This window comes from Austrofundulus limnaeus, unplaced genomic scaffold (assembly GCF_001266775.1).
Source record: "Austrofundulus limnaeus strain Quisiro unplaced genomic scaffold, Austrofundulus_limnaeus-1.0 Scaffold408, whole genome shotgun sequence".
NCBI classification, from domain to species: domain Eukaryota; kingdom Metazoa; phylum Chordata; class Actinopteri; order Cyprinodontiformes; family Rivulidae; genus Austrofundulus; species Austrofundulus limnaeus.
This window is the reverse complement of record NW_013952810.1, coordinates 57,532-78,668: the sequence shown is the minus strand read 5'-3', so window position 1 is coordinate 78,668 and position 21,137 is coordinate 57,532. Positions and strand designations below refer to the sequence as shown.

General features: G+C 36.4%; 2 protein-coding genes across 2 annotated transcripts in view; one reads left to right on the top strand and one right to left on the bottom strand.

Annotated features, from left to right (window-relative positions):
* phf6 (PHD finger protein 6) overlaps positions 1–6,641 on the bottom strand; it is a gene marked incomplete in the record, with an annotated part of 21,345 nt that extends 14,704 nt beyond the window's left edge. The window contains 3 exon segments of the mRNA XM_014024124.1: positions 3,055–3,156; positions 3,911–4,072; positions 6,509–6,641. Of these exon segments, the coding sequence (XP_013879578.1) occupies positions 3,055–3,156; positions 3,911–4,042 (234 nt within the window).
* Positions 6,642–15,958: 9,317 nt separating this feature from the next.
* Positions 15,959–21,137, top strand: part of cab39l1 (calcium binding protein 39, like 1) — a gene marked incomplete in the record, with an annotated part of 16,160 nt that continues 10,981 nt past the window's right edge. The window contains 1 exon segment of the mRNA XM_014024123.1: positions 15,959–16,300.

Genomic DNA, 21,137 nt, shown 5'->3' with positions numbered 1-21,137 from the left:
CTACTAAGACAGTAAATAAACAATCTCTTTAGAGATGAAGCAAACTACACAGCCTGGTGAGGACCCACTGTTTCTTATGGGGACATAAGCCCAGTCACATCCCATGTAAAGTGTAGGCTAGGTTTAGGGTCAAATGGTAATAGAAAATACTGGTAAATGAATGAAAGTCAATGCAAAGTCCCCATGAGGATAGAAGAACAAACGTGTTTATGTGTGTGTGTGTGAGGAGGGGACAGTCAGTGAGGAGACAAGCAGAGCGCTGCTGGGGAGGAAATCAGACAGTTCAGAGTTTTCCTCATGAGTTGTTGGGACAGCTACAGTTTTTGGGGTGTTTTGTTAAAACACAGATGGTGCGTTAAAGTTTCCTGTTATTTTTGGGAGCTACAGGTAAAGTCTTGACGAGTTTGTCGTGGGTCTGGGGGAGTTTCAGCCCCCACCCCTTCTCCTCCTCTCTCTGTGTCTCCCCGCAGCGAATTTCAGGCTCTAATGCTCCGACACTGCAGCAGCCGCTTTCTGCTTTGAAACCAATTCCATCTCCATTTTTCAGAATCCCATCAACGTTTCTTTAGTTTGTTATTGCTACCATTGCTACGAGCTTTCATGCTAAAGCGAGAGTTCACTCCTCCCGACACTAGAAAACAAGAGGGGAGGAGTCAGCTGAGCCCGTGTGGCGGAGCACAGAGAGGGAGAGAGAGGAAGTAAACAAACAAGCAGGAAAATGAAACTTGTCGTCCTCATTTTTTTACCGACCTCAAAATAATTTATCGTGCAATTAATTGATTTATTGACTATCACGACAGGCCTATTTACACTTTAAAAGTACATTATATTTTTATTATGTTTTATTTTTCAGGTTAATCTAATTTGTCTTTTTTTTTAAATTGTAGAATGTTCTTCAGTTTCAAATTATGTGATCCATTGGTTAAAAATAAATGGGTCAGTTTATGGGTCAGAGTACTCTTTTTCACTGTTTGACTTGATCAAAACTTTAATAGGTAAAAGTGTGTGATTTGTACTGATATGGTATCGGGTCAATGTCGGTATCGTGTCGGAAGTGAAAAAGTTGTATTTGGTCACCCCTATAAATTAGAACCAAAATGTTGTAAATCAGACCTTAAATATTTAAACAAAAAACGGATAGTAAACTTAAGATCAAAATACTTAAAGACAAATGCAAACGATTATTCATTCACACACTTAGACACTAATTCTGTCAGTTTGAAGGCATCATGAACAGTTTAACATCCTGTCATCTTGAAAGGTTTTACTCTGAGTAGGCATGGGTTGGTTACTGGTTTCAAGGTATAATGTGATGTGAAAATCTAATGGTTTCAAGACCGCTAAAATTTTCCATCATACAGTTCCTACTGTAGAAGCATTTTTTAAAAGTCTCGTCAGAGAGAAAGTGGAGGTTTCCTTCATTTGTATCTGCAGTGAAATACAGGAACTGCTGGAGGCAGTGGCAGTCTGTGGTCGTTTAATACTGAAGAGGTGCTGTCTGTAAACCACAGAAGTCGACACAGTGGACGCATCAACGACAGGTAAGAATGGAAGAATGAAAGATGTTGAGAGGCAAAAATTTACTAAATTTGACCAAAAATAAACCAAAGAAAGTAAAATGCAGACTTGTCATTCCATGGCAGGACAGCAGCAGTGAAAACACCTGGAACACTAATACGCTGCAGCCGTGACTACGTCCTCTCCTGATGGGTAAGTTTCAGAAAGTTAGCTTGTTTGTCAGGTTGACACCATATAAATCTTATTTTTAGTGACTGCACTTGGTGCGCTAGCCAATTGTCTATAATTTCTGTTTGTTTACTATCAGAAAACAGTGTTTGTTGGATGCAGACTAGTGACTGCAGTTTTCACTCATTTACAGGCCAGCGGTCACTCTTTCAGAGATGAGGATGTTCTCATTCTTGATAGAGAGGAACGTTGGTTTGAGAGGAGTAAAAGAAGCCATTTTTGTGAAGAAAGACCATCCATCATTAAACAGAGGTGGAGGCCTCCGTTTTCAGCTGTCCCCCTCCTACAGCGCGGCCATTGCCAGTATCACTCCACCCCTGTTAACAATAAGTGTTAATTAGGTGTCAACGATAGCCATGTGATGTGAGTATCAGTCACACGGAGGCAGGGCTTAAAAGCCTGAATTTTGCCTGAAACTCTCAGACTGAAGAAGTCTCTTGGAGAGACGAAAGGTTTCATTAGAGAAGAACCCGTCCAGAAGACCTACATAGTTTTTTTCTTTTTGATTTTTTACCTGGATTACTGAGATGCATCAGGACAATTGTATTAGTTGTTTGTTTAAAAGACAACTTGCAGTTTAATTTCTATTTAATTACATTTTTTATGATCACACACAATGTTAGAAATACATGTGATTTAAACCATTAATTTTAAGTTTTATTGGGTCATTATTTTAATTTGTTATGGGAAATTGTGTTAAAGTAGAGACTGGATAACAGGGTGACATGAACAGGTGTGAGCAGGTGAGACGTGCACTGGAGCTGGAACAAAAGATGCGCCCACAGGAAACAAAGATGTACGCTGAGACAGAAATAACCGTGACTAATCAAAGAAATAATGGATAGATTAATCAACTATTAAAATAATTGTTAGATGCAGCCCAAAGCTGATGTATGGTTAAGAATGAAAAACCTTTAGGCTTCAAAGAGCTTTGAGTAAAACTGTGTGGCTCAGTGTTGATGTCAATCACTTAAACGCTACTGTACATTCTGTTTCCTAAAGTGTTTCAAAAATATATCATTTAATTCATAAATATTACAGCTCCACAGACCGTGGCATGTTTTAAAACAGGTCTAAAAACCTTCTTACTCAATATTTTTATTTACTTATTTTTCTTAATGTGTTCTTATATTTTTAACATGAAATCTGTATTTTATGGTCCTTGTTTTGTTGCTATTTTATTGTTTGTAGCACTTTGAGATTTTTTTGTATAGATAAAATTCATTATTATTATTCTTGTTATTATTATTTAAAAAGAGACAGAGTTCACATAAACCCAGAGTTGATTATAAGCAAGTGGTTACTTACCAATTTGTTTCCCCTCTTGATCTCCTTTTTTACATCTTCAATGGAAAATCCTCCAATGTTTTCGCTGTCTGAGTGTGACGTAACCAGAGCTGAAGAGAAAAGCTGCAGAGAACAATTGGTGAAGGATTAAAAAAGTGGATTTCCCCCCCACTTTTCCATCATAATAATTGGGCGGCTGTGGAGGAGTGGTTAGGGGAGTCGTCCTGGAACCCTGTTCCAGCCGTTTCAGTCGTCGTGTCACCCACCTCGCCTACTGATGGTGGTCAGAGGGTCCGGTGGCATTGCTCCATGGCTGCCCCACCTCTGTCAGTGTGCCCCAGGACAGCTGTGGCTGTAGCCACCATCAATGTGTGAATGTATGTGAATGGGTGAATGCCTGAAGTGTAAAGCATCTTGGTGCCCATGTGGACTTGATAAGACGCTATGTACCGTATTTATTCATGTACAATACGATCTCAAGTAAAATATGATTATCATTTTTTGAGCTTAAAACTCCTAAAAAAATCTAATCATCAATATCCCTTGTATTATATTACACCCCCCACTTTATGGATGATTTTAGGGTTAAATTTCTAGTATTATACATACAGTAAGTTCAACAAGCCATTTACCATCATTTTAACTACAACTGAAGTGCCTTTTTTTAAAAACAAAAACACTTTTTTAAAATGATTTACAGATGCTGAGTGTGACTATGTTCAAGTATTTTTTTTAGTATGACTTTGCATGTTTGTGGTTTGTCTTGTTTTTACTAGCTGTACTATTTACTGCTTTTCATACACGACAGGGGTTTCACATAAAAACTGTGCCTGAGGGAGGTCAGGCAGCGGAGTGGAGAACAATGAGCTCTTCTCACCATGCACTTGTGATGGGCCGCCACCTTCTGGCTGTCAGACACCAGCAGCTGGCCGCACTCCTTGTCCCGGCTGGTTCTGCAGAAGGCACATTTGGGCAGCCGCGCTGCAGCTCCTTTCCTCTGCCCCGACATGACCAAAGGCTCTTCTGTGTGTCCGAGAGGCTAAATAAAAACAACATCAGCAGAGATGAGGCGAGAGAGCAAAACAAACTTTGAATTAATAAATGGATTTGATGTTTAAAAATGTTTTAAAAACGAAAAAAAAGTTCTCCACATTTTTGTCTTTTATCTAGTTTAGAATCACAGCTCTTTAGAGTTGGGCATAATCGTATCGTGTGCAATTAATCGTCAGAAAAACATTAAATCGATTATTTTTGGGCACTTGATTAATACGATTAATGCCACCAGGCAGACTGACTGGGGATTACTCCTGTCAGTCCGCTCGGTGCTCCTCTCCACTTCAAATATGACGAACATTAAAAATAAAGTTCTATAATTTATCTATCAACACAATTTAAAATATGATGTATAGCCTGAAATCTGTAATTTTCACACAATTTGGAACAATTTCTTACAAAGAGCAAATCTTTCCCACTAAATTGGTCATGTGACTACAAAATAAGGGGGTCCAGGGACTCCAGGGGTTTTTATCGGCTAAATACCACAATTAATCGTGATTAATTTTTTTTATCAATATTGCCCAACCCTACAGCTCATAGTCAAACACTAAATAAAAAGCAAAACGATATAAACAATTATTTACAGGTAAGGTGTTGAGCTGTGATCATAACGTGTAACATTCAGTCACTTTGTCTGCTAAACACCCCTGATTCAATTATCTAGGAGAACATTTTTGCTTTTTTTTCCACCCAAAGTGAAAAGGATATGAAATAATAAATAAACCTCTGAAAATGAGCCACCTGAGCTTCTTTCCCAGAACTGCCAGAAAATAATCTCTGGCTCGACTACCACTTTAACTTCAAATCGGAGCAGTAACTCACAACAGAGCAGCTCTGTGTCCTGAAAACTGCAAGTTTAACTCAGCAAAATCTGATGGATCACACACCTGGTCCACAGGTTAACTGCAGGACTACAGACCCATATTTTAGAACTCACATGCTCGTGGATTTAAAGTTGACGAGATTGTGGATCATATCTACGGAGCGTACTGAAGGTTTGATCGGTCTGCTTTCCTTGGGTCAAAATGACCCACAAGGCCTCAATTTTAAAACCGAGGACTAACGGGTCATTTTGACCCATGGGCAGCAGGAGAGTTAATTAAATGCTTATTTATGCCCTACATGGTGATTTTGTGAGAGATGGGCAGTTCAGTATGTTTCTAAATTATGCAATTTAGTCCTAACTGACAGCAAACAACAATTTCAATTTAACCAATTTCACTGAAGCTTTCATTAGTACTCAGTGATAAATCTTTATAAACAGCAGTGTGAGAAGATAAGAGGTTTTAGGAGAGGAAAATGCACTTTGAAAGAATTATGTAAGTCCAAAAACAAAAGGAGAAAAATCAACAGAAACAACATGGGTTTTATTTTTCATTTCAGAGGCACCGCAGCTAAACGGGGTGTTTTCTAAAAAATGATGAAACACGTTTCTTAATTTAATTTCTTTAAAAAGAAAATAGCCATTTTTAGGCCCTGTTACCTGTTTGACTAGACATCAAGACATAGTGAGTGGTTAAATTATTATTATTATTATTTTAAATTTGTAGCACTTCTTTCATCTGCAGTTTATGAAATCAATATTTATTAATAATCCCGACTTAAAATTAATGCAAGATTTTGGTTGCAAAGCTAGCCGAAACCTGCAAATGTGTGCTGAAGCCTGCAGAGATATTTCTGTCTAGGTTTCCCAGAATAATGAGGAATCCTGTCTCCCCGTTTTTACTCGTCCACGAATGAAAGTGGCTGTATTAAAACACAAAACAGCAGCGTGCTGCGACGCCTTGATTGAGAGCCATTACAGCCATGATAGCAGCAGGGCCAGGACTTCACTGCGGCGGCGTGTGAACGCACACCATCCTGCACGAGTAAACAACAGTAAACAACAACAAATCTCCTTATTTCCGCCCATGAAATACTCTCATGCCACAATATTTCCCCACACGCCGATTCTGAAGAGGATCCGATACAAAAAAGAAGGAGTGAAAGGTAAAAAAAGTGCTGCAGAATCCTCTCACAAAGTTTTGAATTAAAGGGGGTGTGTGTCTCCGTCCTCTCCAACAAACTAACTGAAAACTATTTTCACTAAAACCATCTCAACGCCGCGGATATTTTCCTCCACAAGGCCCGAACATGCAGGAAAATAAAGGTCGCTGGTAGGAAAATGTGACTGTTCGGCATTCATTTCCCGGTGGAAGAAGGGGAAAACTGCGAATATTTCCCCTTTAAATGCGGGGAATTATCATGCGAGGCGCGGGTCTTTGCAAACCGTTTCGAAGTAAAGAGCGCCATACGTGATGGATCCCCGAGAAAAGAGAGAGCAGCTCGGTTCGTACGGCAGCCTTCCGGCCTGAACCGACGACAGGCCACAGAACGCAGGAAATATTACCCGGCCCCGGCCACACAGCTCACTTCTTACCCGCTGGTATTACCTTACAGCGTTGGAAACGGACAAAAAGTAGGGAAAGTGTCCCGGAGAGCAGCAAGCTTTCTTTCCGTCCTTCTGAAGAGATTCTCTCTGCTTGCTTTTCTCACAAACGTCAAACCAGTCGCGACGAAACACAACAGGACTTCCGGGTGGGACTTTCAGAATAAAACGTCAGCTCAGAGACTGTGTGTTTGGCCTTTTTTTAATTTATTGTATGTAAAGAGTAATTTCACACATGAACAAAATCAATTTAGGCAATAAACCTTCAACTAGTATCTATACCGTCATATACAAAATAAATAAATCATTTATAGTTGGGCAGTTTGTGTCATTATCATACCAGAGGTGCCCAAAGTGGCCCACCATTTGATTTTGGCCCACCAGCAGTTGTCCTGATTACTAGATTGTAATATCCTGTTTTATGTAGAAACACAATATTTCCACTTAGTCTTTTCAACCATTGGTCCAACTATACATACAAGAAGCTGTAGTCAGATAGTCTTAACTCATACTCACTTTCTCTTTGAATTATGTTAAGATTAAATATAAAATACAAGTAACTTCAAGAGGCATTTATATTACGTTTAAGTCCATATCTAGATTTGCAAACCTTATAAGACCACATTTACTCAAATTTTAAATTATGAAAAGTTTCACAAGCCTTTGCAGCCAGAGAAAACATTGAATTTTCTCCATGTCCGTGGACTGAAAAAACAAACAAACAAACAAACAAACAAACAAACAAACAAACAAACAAACAAACAAACAAAAGAATGTGGGCAACTATACTTTCTGCTAGCTTAACTGTAAAAAATACAACTTTATTTGAGAAGTATTTGCATTTCATGTTGTATATTACTGCATTCCGCCCACCGCCCTCAGAATGATTTTAATTTTGGCCCTCTCAGGGAAAATGTTTGGGCACCCCTGATCTATACCAAATACAGAAACTTTTGGAGAGGGTTTATTAAAACTCTCCAAAAGTTTCTGTATTTTCTGATTTTTTTGAAAATATTTTTCATATACAGCGGGTAAAATAAGTATTGAACACGTAAACATTTTTCTCAGTAAATATATTACTAGAGGTGCTAATGACATGAAATTTTCACCAGATGTTGGTAACAACCCAAGTGATCCATACATACAAAGAAATCAAACCATGAATGGACAACTCTTCTGATAATTCTTTTCACTCCTCTGTCAGAAATCTTGTGAGGAGCACCTGGTTGTGGTCGGTTTATGGTGAAATAATGTTCTTTCCACTTCTGAATTATGGCCCCAACAGTGCTCACTGGAACCTTCAGAAGTTTAGACATTCTTCTGTAACCGATGCCATCATTATGCTTTGCAACAATAAGGTTGTGAAGGTCCTGAGAGAGCTCTTTACTTTTACCCATCATCAGATGGTTCTTGTGTGATACCTGGCCATCATTTGGGACTGAACCAGCTGATATTAACTTGCACTGACAAGGGGCAGGCTTGCTTTCTAATTACTGAGAGAGTTCAGCTGGTGTCTTGGCTTTCCATGCCTTTTTACACCTCCCTTTCTTCATGTGTTCAATACTTTTCCCTGTGCCATTCCACATTATTACAAATAACTTCATTTCTGGTTGATATGGTTTGATTTTTTTGTATGTATGGATCACTTGCTGTTACCGACATGTGGTGAAAATTTCATGTCATTAGCACCTCTAGTAATATATTTACTGAGAAAAATGGTGACGTGTTCAATACTTATTTTACCCGCTGTATATTTAATTTTTCCAATATTCTTCCAGTTGCAGGCTTGACCAAAATACAATATTTAATATATATATATCTAAATACTATAATTTACGTACTATTGTATCAAATGAAATTTTGCACAAGATTAACTTAACCTGTTGCAAAATTTTAAGCCATAGTAAGTTAAGAATAACACAGTGACCAATTCTATTTCCCATTCAATGTTGATCTTTTTTTAGATTAACATGAACGTTAACAAGAAGTTATGAATAAACTACAAACAGTAAATTGATTCACTTGACAAATATTTTCAGATCAAGTAGAAGGTAAAATAATGATATTCTGTTGTTAGAATAAATATAATCTGTGTCTGTCGCCACAGAGAGTCATCCTCCTCCGTCTTACTCTGTTCTCCGTATTATATAAACTCTTTGATCTGGCCTCTTTAACGTCATCTCTCAGTTGTTCAACCTGTGCTGTAACTCTGATGATTTCATTCGTAATCTTATCCATCCTTGTCACTCTCGCAGAGAACTTCAGCATCAGCTCTGACACTTCCAGTTCTGTCTCCTGTCTTTTTGTGAAATCATCATCATCAGGATAAGGGAAATTTGGAGCCAGAATTTAATACTGTAGGTAGCTTCAGTTAATTGAGGCATTGGTTTCTCCAAACTGGTTACAGCAACTGGGAATTGAACCCCCAACCCACAATGCACTATTGCTACACCTTCTGCAGGTGCTACTCCCACAGGAAGATGGTCACATGTAGCTTGTTAGGGCTCTGTGGACCACAAGAATAAAAGTCCAGCCACCAGGCACTCACCAGCAAGTCTCTATGCTGAGGCCTTGATATCTTTAGAGTGGACCAGGTCCCGTGGTGTTGTATTTAGGAAGGGTTGTTGAATCACCACAGCAAAGAAAACAACTCAGATCTGGGGTGGTAGTAGTTGATAACATTTGGCAGCACATACTCCAAGTGTTACATGTGTGAAATGTCTTAAAATTATGGCATCACCCACTGTTCTCAACCCTGTCTGTCTGTTAGCAAAATAACTCATAAACCAATGGACAGATTTCAATGAAACTCTCAGAAACTGATCAGTGGACAAATACTGATTAACTTTAGAGTCATCTCAGTTCAAGATGTCTGCCAAACACTTAGCAAACACAAAATATGCAGATTTTAATGAAAATCACATAAAGGAATGATTGTACATCTAAAACTGATTAAATTTTGGAGTAAGTCCAGTTCAAGATGGTCATCTAAGCTAATCAGCATTAGCCAATAAAAAAAATGGATACTGATACTGAGCTAAAATGTCATGTAGTGCTAACAGATCTGAGGCTAAACACAGTGTTTTACAAAGTTTGACCAAAACAGCTGCAAGTCTTGTTTCTCATCATCAGATGAACTCAGTATAACACTCTGGCATTAAAAGGCTGCAGGTGATAAACATTTCTTTGAGAAATGTTAGGCCTTTAGTAATTAGAACTCAAAGATTTGGAAACATTTAAATGAGCTTAAGAAGGAAAAACCATTAACTTAAAAAACTGAAACAACTTTGTATAAATGAATTAACAATATTAAGGACAACAGAATACATACTCAAATATGACAACATATGAAAACTTAGAGAGAAATGTTTACAGTTTGGATGATGTGTTATTATGATGAAGAGCAATTTAACAATATTAATATAACAAATGAAGGTTTTTCTATTATCCACTTCAATAGTAGAAGTATAAATGCAAATTTATTTAAAATAACAAATTACTTAAAACAGTTAAACAGAACTTTCTCAATAATGGCACTTTCAGAGACGTGGCTTCATGAGTCAAACATAGAAAATATTTACATTGAGGGGTATGAGTTTTATTACAAGAACAGAAGCAACAAAAGGGGCGGTGGAGTGGCTCTACTCGTTATTAAAGAAATAAAATGTAAAATTTTTAATAAAATGTCATTGATTATAGATAATATTATGGAAATAATAACAATTTAAATAATAAATAAGAATTCAAAAAATATAATTATAAGTTGTGCATATCCATCACCTGAATCAAACATTGAACTATTCACTGATAGAATCATGAACATCTTGTTGAGAGTTGTAAAAAAACAGTCATTTTGTGTGGTGACTTTAATATTGACCTGGGTAATAAAGCAGACTCAAATAACATTGGTACATTTATAAACTCAATGCACAGTTTAAATCTTTATCCACTAATGTCAAAACCTACCAGAATCACAACTCACAGTGCAAAAATAAGTGACAACATTTTTACAAACACAACAAATGGAGAAGTTTTGGGTGGTATTTTGACATCTGATGTAAGTGATCACTAACCATTTTTCATGATTTATAAAAAACAATCAATATAATACAAAAGTAGTTCAAGAAAAAAATAATAAACACATGAAAAAAGCTTTGGATAAATTAAAAGATGATCTAAAAAACAAATCTGGAGAGGTGTGTTTGTTGATGATGTGAACAAAGCATATGATTTGTTTATAAATGTTTTAGAAGATCTGTATGAAAAAAACTGTCCAAAACAATTATACAAAGAGAAATACTGTTGACAAACCATCGATGACAAAAGGGTTGAGAAATGGGTTATGTTATTGAACCATTTACAAATATCTGTAATCTATCATTTTCAACTGAAATATTTCCCGACAACATGAAAATAACCATCCCATGGTAATCCCTCTCTACAAGAGAAGTGAGAAACATATGTTTACAAAAAGACCAATTTCATTATTACCACAGTTTTCAAAGATTTTGAAAAAGCTGTCACCAGATTAGATCAGTTTATTGATAAACAAAATATTTTAAGTAAAAATCAGTATGGTTTTAAAGCTAATAACTCAACATCAATGGCTCTCATGGACCTAACTGAACACATAACAACAGCTGTTGACCAAAAACAGCACCGTGTTAGTGTTTTTGTTGATTTAAAAAAGCATTTGACACCACTGACCGCAGTATTCTTCTTGGAAAACTAAACAAATATGGTATAAGAGGTCCAGCACTACAGTGGGTATCAAGTTATTTAACCAATAGGAAACAGTTTGTACAAATTAATGATGTAAGGTCTGAACTTTGTAATAGGGTTCCACAAGTTTCTGTACTGGGACCAAAGTTGTTTCTTCTATATACAGTACAGTATTAATGACTTGGTAAGTATGAAGGAGTTGTTTAGATGTGTTTTATTTGCAGATGACACTACATTTTTTTGCCTGGGTAAGAACATAGAACAGATGTTGGAAATGATGGAAATAGAATTTGTAAAAGCACAAAATTGGTTTAATAAGTAAAAGTAATAAGTTATCATTAAATATGGATAAAACAAATTACATGATATTTAGTAAAATTTGTAGAGTCAATGAGGTGAAGTTTTTGGGTGTCATCATTGATGAAAAACTGACATGGAGACCCCATATAAATTACTTAAGAACAAAAATGGCAAAATCTATTGCAGTACTGTATAAAGTTAAGGAGTTATTTAATGATAAAGCACTATTTATACTATTTAATGTAATTATAGTTCCACATTTGATTATAGAAGTATAGAAGTCTGGAAATGTATGTAAAACCATTACTAATCCTATTTTTATTTTTAAAAAAGGGCCATAAGAATTATCACAATAAAGCATTACTATCACCCGTCTAATATATTGTTTCATCAATTAAAATTATTAAAATTTCATGAGTTGGTTGAATATCATATTCTGCAGGTAATGTATAAAGCTCATGAAAATGTGTTATCTTCAAACATCCTATCAAATTTTGTTAAGAAGGAAATCTGCTATAATTTGAAGGGACTTCAAATGTTTGTTAAACGGAAAATTCAAACAAATTTGAAGGACAGATGCACTTCAGTAAAAGGTATAAGACTATGGAATAATCTGGAAAATGATTATAAAAGCATTGGATCAATTAATTCCTTTAAAAATGATCAAAGTAAAATTGTTAAAGAAAAATGAAATTGTTTAATTTGAATTTGTTTCAGTTAGTGTTTGAGGAGTTGAATTTTTTGTTTAGTTTTATTATCTGGTTTATTGTTGTTTGAAATTAGTATTTTTTTGTAAATAGGAGCAGATATAAGATTTTTTTCTTCTGCTGCTGCTTTTCGTTTTATTTTATTTGTATTGTTTTGTTGTATATAACGTTTCGTTTTATTTTTTATAATGAAATGAATAAATACTATAAAGAAATTTGCATTTTGTCATAAATTGAATCTAACTTAATTATAATTGGATTTGATTTAATCTTATGCAAGTTGATTTTTGACTGATTTTGGACCAAATTGGATTGATTTCAATTTGACTTAGACTGTGTTTTGTTTTCTGTTATTTTATTTTATTTATAAAATAAAGGGTTCTTCAGGGTAAAGTGCCCTGAGATGACTTTAGCTATGAATTGATGGTATTTTAATAAACATTGAATTGAGCTGACAGATCAGTTTTGAATGATGAGGCCATGTGATAGATGAAAAGGAATCAGTATCAGTATGCTAGACAGATACTTACCTGGCTCAGTCACCAGACCTACATCTCACTGACGAAAGAAGAAAATTATACAGAAATTTATTGTCCACATCTTGAGCTAAAATCTACCACCTCTGTCCGTCCGTCCGTCTGTCCATCCGTCCGTCCGTCCATTTTCTGCTGCTTATCCAGGGTTGGGTCGTGGAAGCAGCAGCCTAAGCAGAGAGACCCAGACTTCCCTCTCCCCAGCTACTTGGGCCAGCTCATCCAGGGGAATCCCAAGGCGTTCCCAGGCCAGCCGAGACACATAGTCCCTCCAGCGTGTCCTGGGTCGTCCTCTGGGCCTGCTCCCAGTGGGACATGCCCGGAACACCTCACCAGGGAGGCATCCAGGAGGCATCCTAACCAGATGCCCGAGCCACCTCATTTGGTTCCTCTCGATGTGGAGGAGCAGCGGCTCTACTCTGAGTCCCTCCTGGATGACCGAGCTTCTCACCCTATCTCTAAGGGAGAGCCCAGACACCCTGCGGAGGAAACTCATTTCGGCCGCTTGTGTCCGCAATCTCATTCTTTCGGTCACTACCCACAGCTCGTGACCATAGATGAAGGTAGGAACGTAGACCGACTGGTAAACCGCGAGCTTCACCTTGTGGCTCAGCTCTCGCTTCACCACGACAGACCGGTACAGCGCCCGCATCACTGCAGATGCAGCACCAATCTGCCAGTCAATCTCCCGCTCCATACTTCCCTCATTCATGAACAAGACCCCGAGATACTTAAAATCCTCCACTTGGGGCAGGACCTCCTCCCCGACCCGGAGGCAGCATGCTACCGTTTTCCAGCTCAAGACCATGGTCTCGGATTTGGTTGCACTGATCCTCGTCCTGGACGCTTCACACTCGGCTGCGAACCGCTCCAGTGGGGGCTGGAGATCAGGATCTGATGAAGCCAATAGGACCACATCATCCGCAAAAAGCAGAGATGTGATCCTGAGGTCACCACAAAGGATCCCCTCAACACCTCGGCTGCGCCTAGAAATTCTGTCCATAAAAGTTATGAACAGAATCGGTTCTACCACCTCCTCTGCTCCTTTACTTGACATGTAAGGCTATGAATGCGTTTCCATTTATTGGACCCACATCAAAAAGAATGTTTCAATGTAATCACTTCAACCAGAGCAAATTGCTGAGTCATCACAAAATGTCACTTTCACAAATTCATGTCTGTTTTCTACTGTTTTGCTGTTAATTGTTGTTTAATGGTTTAGCTAGGAGTTCCTGGATGTGAAAATCCATTTTAAACTTCCCATTTTAATTAGCTGATTTTGTAATTAATTTGCAGTTTAGTTGCAGACATTCACTTTTGTTTCTGCCAAATGGTTTCTCAGGTTTTTAGCAGGCATTTTCTTTTTTTCAAAACATATTGCCTTGGTTTTTGTTCTGGCGTGATGTTTTCCCAAGGTCTGCCTAATTTTTAACTCCCGTCAAAAAAAATAGTTTTTCAAAAATAATATTTATATTGACTGCTTATTGTTCAAATAGATTTTTTCATGTCATCAAGTTTTAATTGCATGTTACAATATACTTCTTACCAGTGTTGTATAAAGTACCACAATGTGATACTTGAGTAAAAGTACAAGTATCTTACCAAAAAATTACTTTGGTAAAAGTTAAAGTATGCTTTAGGAATATTACTCGAGTAAACGTTTTAAATTATCTGCTATTTTTTGTACTTAAGTATTAAAAGTAAAAGTATTGATTTAAAATGAGCAGTTAGATTTTCTGTAATGACATTCATTAGGAGGAGACCTCTGCCCCCCAAAAAATGCATAAATGACTGTCTTATTAAAATAATAAATTTRTGTTAAATTTAGGATGCACTAGTCTGTTTCAGTTTATGTACATATATCAAGGCTGCACAAACATTTTCCCCAAAAAGAAAATTTATCTGAGGGCTGGGGCCAAATGCAATAATATAATACAAGAAATACAAATACTTCTTAAGTACAGTACTTTTATTTTAATGATTATATCCTGCTGGATATCCTACATGATTTGTTTGTGTACAAACTAATATGGTATCAGAATTTGATTTACTTCTCATTCAACCACAATAAAATTCCCTCTATTGAGAAAACACAATTTATATGGATAGTATTCATTTATTTTTTTAAAATGACAAGATGGAATGAAAACAAGCAAAAATGAAATAAAAGTAATGACTTTCTACTTTTTGCCTTTTTAAAAAATGTGATAAGTAAAAAGTACCATACCATTGTGTGAAAATGTAAGAAGTAGAAGTAAAAAGTAGGCTGAAAAATAATTACTCAAGTAAAGTTCAGATACCCAAAAATTCTTCTTAAGTACAGTAACAAAGTATTTGTACTTAGTTACTTTACAACTCTGCTTCTTACATTGTGACAAAAAGTTTTTCACCTTAATATAATACACGTACTGGGTATGTGTATTTATTTCATGTTCAAAGCACAAATTATTTTATCATTCAAGATAAAATTATAGTATGATAACTTGATATTTATTTTACTTCGTGAAAAGAAAGTATAGTAATAATGTAACATCGTTTTACCTGAAAAACAAACAAACAAACAAACAAACAAACAAACAAACAAACAAACAAACAAACAAACAAACAAACAAACAAACAAACGAACAAACAAACAAACAAACTTGAAAGCACATGGAGTTATGTGAAACAAATTGACTTATAAAACGTTTTGCATTACATGCTACAAGTTGTATTTAATTATTAAAGAGTGGCATCAATGTGCTTCCAAAAATGTGTGCAGTTTGTTTATTTATTTATTTATTTATTTATTTATTTATTTATTTATTTATTTTCCGGTGTTTTATTTGTGTAATTTCCATGAATTGAGACACTTTCACTTGACGAATTAATAAATGACTGTAGATGAAAAATATTGACATTTGTTGGAGACATAGTGAAAAATAAACCTTATTTATTCTCTTCAATAAAAGCAGTCTAGAACGCTCCATTTTACTTGTTTTCAGCCTTTTATTGCTCGAGAAAAAAGATGCGCTTGATTTTTTTCAGGGGCAGCCCGTTAGAAGGAGTTCCATAAAGCTCTCCCTTGTTCCACCGACAGGAAGTAACGTTCGGTATAAAAACATGCGCACCGTTCCTAGAGAGGGCGTCTCCTCGAGGTTTAGTTGTGTTTTTTATGATAGGCTGAAGGTAATGACCGTCATTTTGAGCACAACATCCCCGCCCAGTTTCCCCGGGAGGACAGGACGGCTGGTTCGGTAGAAAGAACAGGGAAATGAAGTTGTCAGACAGGCTAGCCCAGTAGCAGCAGCAGCTCGCTCTGTTCAACTAGGACATTTGGTGACAGCAGTTATAAAGAAGTTTACCTGGCAGAACAGCTATGCTTATTATGCCCAGTTAGTAAAGGTTACGTGGCTACAGGTCAGGATAGCGTTTCAGACTTGAAAAAGTTAGGCTGATAAAGAAAGTGTTGACAACTTGCTATCCATCCTGCTAACTAACCTCTAACAACCGGACGTCTTTCGGTTTCTGAACTTCACTCGGTGAGTCTTTTCAGTCTCAAACGTGTTTCAGTTCTGTGGTTTTAACGAGCAGCAACTTTAATAAGCAGCCCGTTTGTTCCTCGCAGCTGCTAACTAGGTCACAAGCTGGCTGAACTTTTGCAGATAGACGTGATGTAACTTTGACATTTTAACGTCGTTACTCCCATGCCGCTCTTCCTCGTGCTGTTTTGAAAGTTAGCTTTTTTTTAATCTGTTTGTTCAGGCTGTCAGAGGTTTTTTTTCTTTTTCTTTTTGTTCTAAATTTCCGAAAAAGGATCCAAATGATTAACATTATGAACTCTACAAAATCATTTTACCATTTGAAATATGGCTATCCTAATGCTGAAAATGATGATCAGCTCGATGTACTGTTGATATTTTTGTCCGTCATAGTTGAAACCAGACTTTAAAGCTAACAGCCATGGGCGGATGATGAAACACCGGGTCCCCTGAGCAAATGCGTGAAAAGAGACCCCCCACTTATCTCAGCAGGACCTGCTACACCCAGACTGCCGGCTCTGTGCTTGAATTGTCCACTTGTTCACTGTATACTGTCACTGTCAGTCAACCATTTGGTTGTAGGTTTGTGGTCAGTTTTAACCTGAAGGTTTTTATTCACTGCACAGTACCTTACAAACTTGGTTCATTTAGGGTGTATTCACACCATGAAAGTCCTTTGGTCCGCTTGTTTGGTCCACATCAAAAGTGGGCTTTATTTTTTTCGTTTGGTGCAGTTTGCATTCACATTGTGCTTTTTGTAAACAAAGCCGCGAGGGTGACGATCATTGGGCCTCATCACATGTTCATATTCTTATCCTAAATTTCTCTTACTTTTGTTCGTACAAAGGGTTCTTACGAACATGTCACGTCAGATTCAACAAACTCCTCTATCTTCAGGAAAAGTGTGGAAATGAGCTGCGTGAATTCCACCTGTTGTATCAGTCGTGCACGCGAGAGGAGATTAGCATAATTACCACCCCAAAAACACCATATAAGGCTAGGTTTCCTGCCCCACATACCAGGAAGTGTTCATTCATAAATGACATCGCAAAGTAAAAAAGAAGATTTACGAGTTCGGAGATTGTAATCCCACACTTTTGAGCTCTGTTGCTGGGTAGCCATGATACCAGAGCCTGTCTGTATAACGTCTTGTGACGTCCACAGCCTACCCCAGTTACCACTACTGTGCATGTGTGTCAAGGACAGAAAGGCAGATGTGGCAGTGGAAGGTGTCAAAGCAGTTTGGAGAGAAAAACAAAGTAAAGAACAACAAAAAAAGATTAATCGATTATTAAATTAATCATCGATTATTTTAATAATCGATTAGTCGTTGATTAATCGATTAATCGTTGCAGCCCTAAGGAGCAGCGACCAACATCCTATGATACCGATGTTAAGGCAGATATATCGTGCATCCCTATTTATTATATATAAACCTTTAGAGCCAGCCTAATTTTAGATGGCTGCCAAAGCAAGCTGATCTTAGGAAAATATATAAAAAAAAAAGGTTATAATTCAGTCATGTATTCAAAAGTGTTGGGTAAAATAATCAATTCAGCAATATATTGCAATTATTTATTTTGCAATTCAATATTGTATTAGAAAATTCATTGAATTGATTCAGTTTCCTGCCAGTTTGCTTTTCGGCTGGGAGCGATCCAGAACCACATTGTTTCTGGACGGTCAGTGGTAATTGTTGGATGTGTTATGGTTGTTGGTCAAAACACCTTGAAAAACGAGGAAATTGTGTCTTGGCTGCCGCCTGACGACAGCCAGGGAGATGGAGGATTTAGCTGTGTTTAGAAGAAAAAAGAGCAAAACTGGTTGACATGAAAGTTAACCTTATGACACTTTATGTCTAAATTACTAAAAGTAGTATATTTGATCAATTTGTTATAGGGATGCAAGTTATTGATTAATGGATTAATCTTGATCTTATCGATCAACTAACAATTAATTGATAAGCGGACATTTTCCTAAAAACTTGACATTTCTCTTTCTATAACACGAAGGGCTAATTTTTTTACACACTAAACAAAAAAAAAATACAGTATTATTAACAATTCATTGTGCCAGTTGTGTGAGTAAACACTGACTGAATAAACAGAGAAATGTGGATTTCTCTCACATTATTAAACTTGGACATATTTCTAAAATATAACAAAACAGGAATCTGTTAAGTTGCTAGTTGGAAAAAACAATGAAAGAATAAAATAAGTAAAACACTTAATCCACACTGAATATGAAAAACTATAATTTAAACTCAGGGTAATATTTTAAGATAAAGATTAATTCAAAAACAAACTAGGAACATAATAAAATATCCCTGAAAGACATGCAATACAAATGAGTACTGGCAATTGTTTGTTTATTTTCACTCTGCTTCTATCTTAGCTGGGCTGCACGGCATGATCTGACATCAGTTACTGTTCATTAGATTGGTTTACTGGCCAGGTTATGTCACACGGATTAGATTAACTTCAAGTTAAATGTTTGTAGCGACTGTAACTTTTTGTTGTTGTTCTTTCACACAGAGTTAAAACGAACAAGAGGAAGCTAACATTAGCCACAGTTAGCTTACTGTTCTCTGTCGTCCTGCTCTTGTCTTTAGCGTCATACTGCATGATGGTTCGGTACAGCCTTCGGTACTTTTCCTTAAAGTTTTGTGTAGTCCATTATTATTGTTGTCGCAAATAAAATTAAATAAGACTCGCGCGTTTGCAGTCCCGCCCACATCAAGACGGCTTCCTGCTCAGTTTAACAGGGCTGGGGTAGAGTAGCAGCGCCCTCTGCTGGATGAAGGCAAAACTACACTGAAATAAGGTTAAACGGATGTTTTCAATTAATCGAATGGAAGAAATTTTAATCTAATAAACCTTTGTTCTACAATCAATCATAAGTCGATTACCATAATTGTTAGCATCCCTAATTTATTATCATTACAGAATGTGCATGCTTGAAAGAGCTTTAATCTCTTTTTTAATCTTCAATGTAGATGTCTTTTAACATTTTCACAAGTTGTCCAAAATGTTATAATCTTACGCTAACAGCTGTTTGGCCGCTGCAGGAGCATGTCTGTCTGTCTTTGTTTCTTTAGCTCTTGAATAAGATGTTATGGACCTGATGATACATGATCAGTGACACCACCGGCCTGCAAGGTTACAGATTTATTACAAACAAAATGTTGATGATGACACAGAAACTTTGTGTTGACTTAAAAATAAAAATAGTCAACCACAATATGAATCATTATATTTGGAGCCCTGTAACAATTATGTTGGCGCACGGAGATATATACAATTGATTTTCCTCAGGCTCCAACGTAGGGAAGCAAACACTCTACTGCCTCATTCATTTAGTGCCATTTGAAGTGTGGATTTTTGCTCAGATTGGCAAGAGCAACAATGTTATGATTTCATTCCTATTACCATCATAAAAAGTTTCAGGCTCAGGATTTATTTTTTTGACCAGTTTAAGCCTTGAGGTTTTATGTTTTCAATCCATATTTAGAACAAGTATTACTGTTCTATGGCTTTATTTTCAGATTTTTTTTCTCTGAAATGGTAAAGTATACCATTTGTTTATATTTATTTTATTTACCAGTGTTTAACCAGACAAATCCCATTGAGATCATAGATCTCTTTTCCAAGGGAGGCCTGGGCCTGAAGGCAACCTATTGTACATGGTTTTGGTTTATATGGGCAAGAAAATAAATGTCTAAAAATAATCAACTTGGACTTTAATGAATTATTTGTGTACTACTTCTTATAAGAAAATTGACATCAAAACCTTTTAAAGCCATATTGAATTGAATTGTGACCCAGTGAATTGTGAGGTTTTTAATAATAACCAGCCCAATTATAGAAACATTTAATGTGGTACTAGCTGAGATACATCTAGACTGTGGACTAACAAACTGAGTGAGATTTTGCAATATCGAGCATGACATTTATTTTCAAGATTTGACCATAAATGCTACAACTTTGTCATTTTTTAGAAGATTTTAGTTAACTGTGGCATGAAAGACTGCAGGTAATAAGAATTTATTTAAGAATGTTATGCCTTTTAATTATAGTACTTAAATTTTATTACATACATAGCGTACTACAACTCTTGAAAAACAATTGTTCTGTGCACTAGTTGTTTATATGTAATATTATTTATAATTGTAGTTTACTGAAGATTTCTGTTTTAGTTAATGCTACAGTCCATGCTTGTGTAAAGAGATACAATAAAATGTGAAACATGTATTTATATATCTGTATTAACAAAATGTTATTTCAGTGTAATGGAAACCAAAGATTTTGATTACATTTTCACCACCAATATGACTGAATTCAGTTGTCCATCATTACAGCTTCAAGCAACATTTTGCTTGTTATTTATACATCACCTGACTGAATACTTAGTGTTTAAAATGTTCTCCCCTATCCCTTATTTAGTCCCCAATACCGTGACCACAAAGTACTGAGTGAACATTTTCAACACAACCCAAGAGACACAAATAACCATCCAGTTATAATGTGAAGTTGTTTTTATGTCTCCAAAAACAGAACTCATTTTTATAGAGCAGTGATTCTCATCCACAAAATAACACCAACAGAAAGTTCTGAGCCAAACTTGCTGGTTTAAGGATACAACAAAAAATGTTTACAACATACTAAACAGTATAAATAAATTTTTATGTATTTTTCTCATTTTTCATATTTTATGACAACATTCTGTTAGCAGTAATAAAGTTTGAGTTCTGAAAATCACGTGAACAACCCACAGCGGGGTCCCACCTTAGAGTACCACACACTTAAGGGTATGTGTGTGTGTGTGTATGTATGTATGT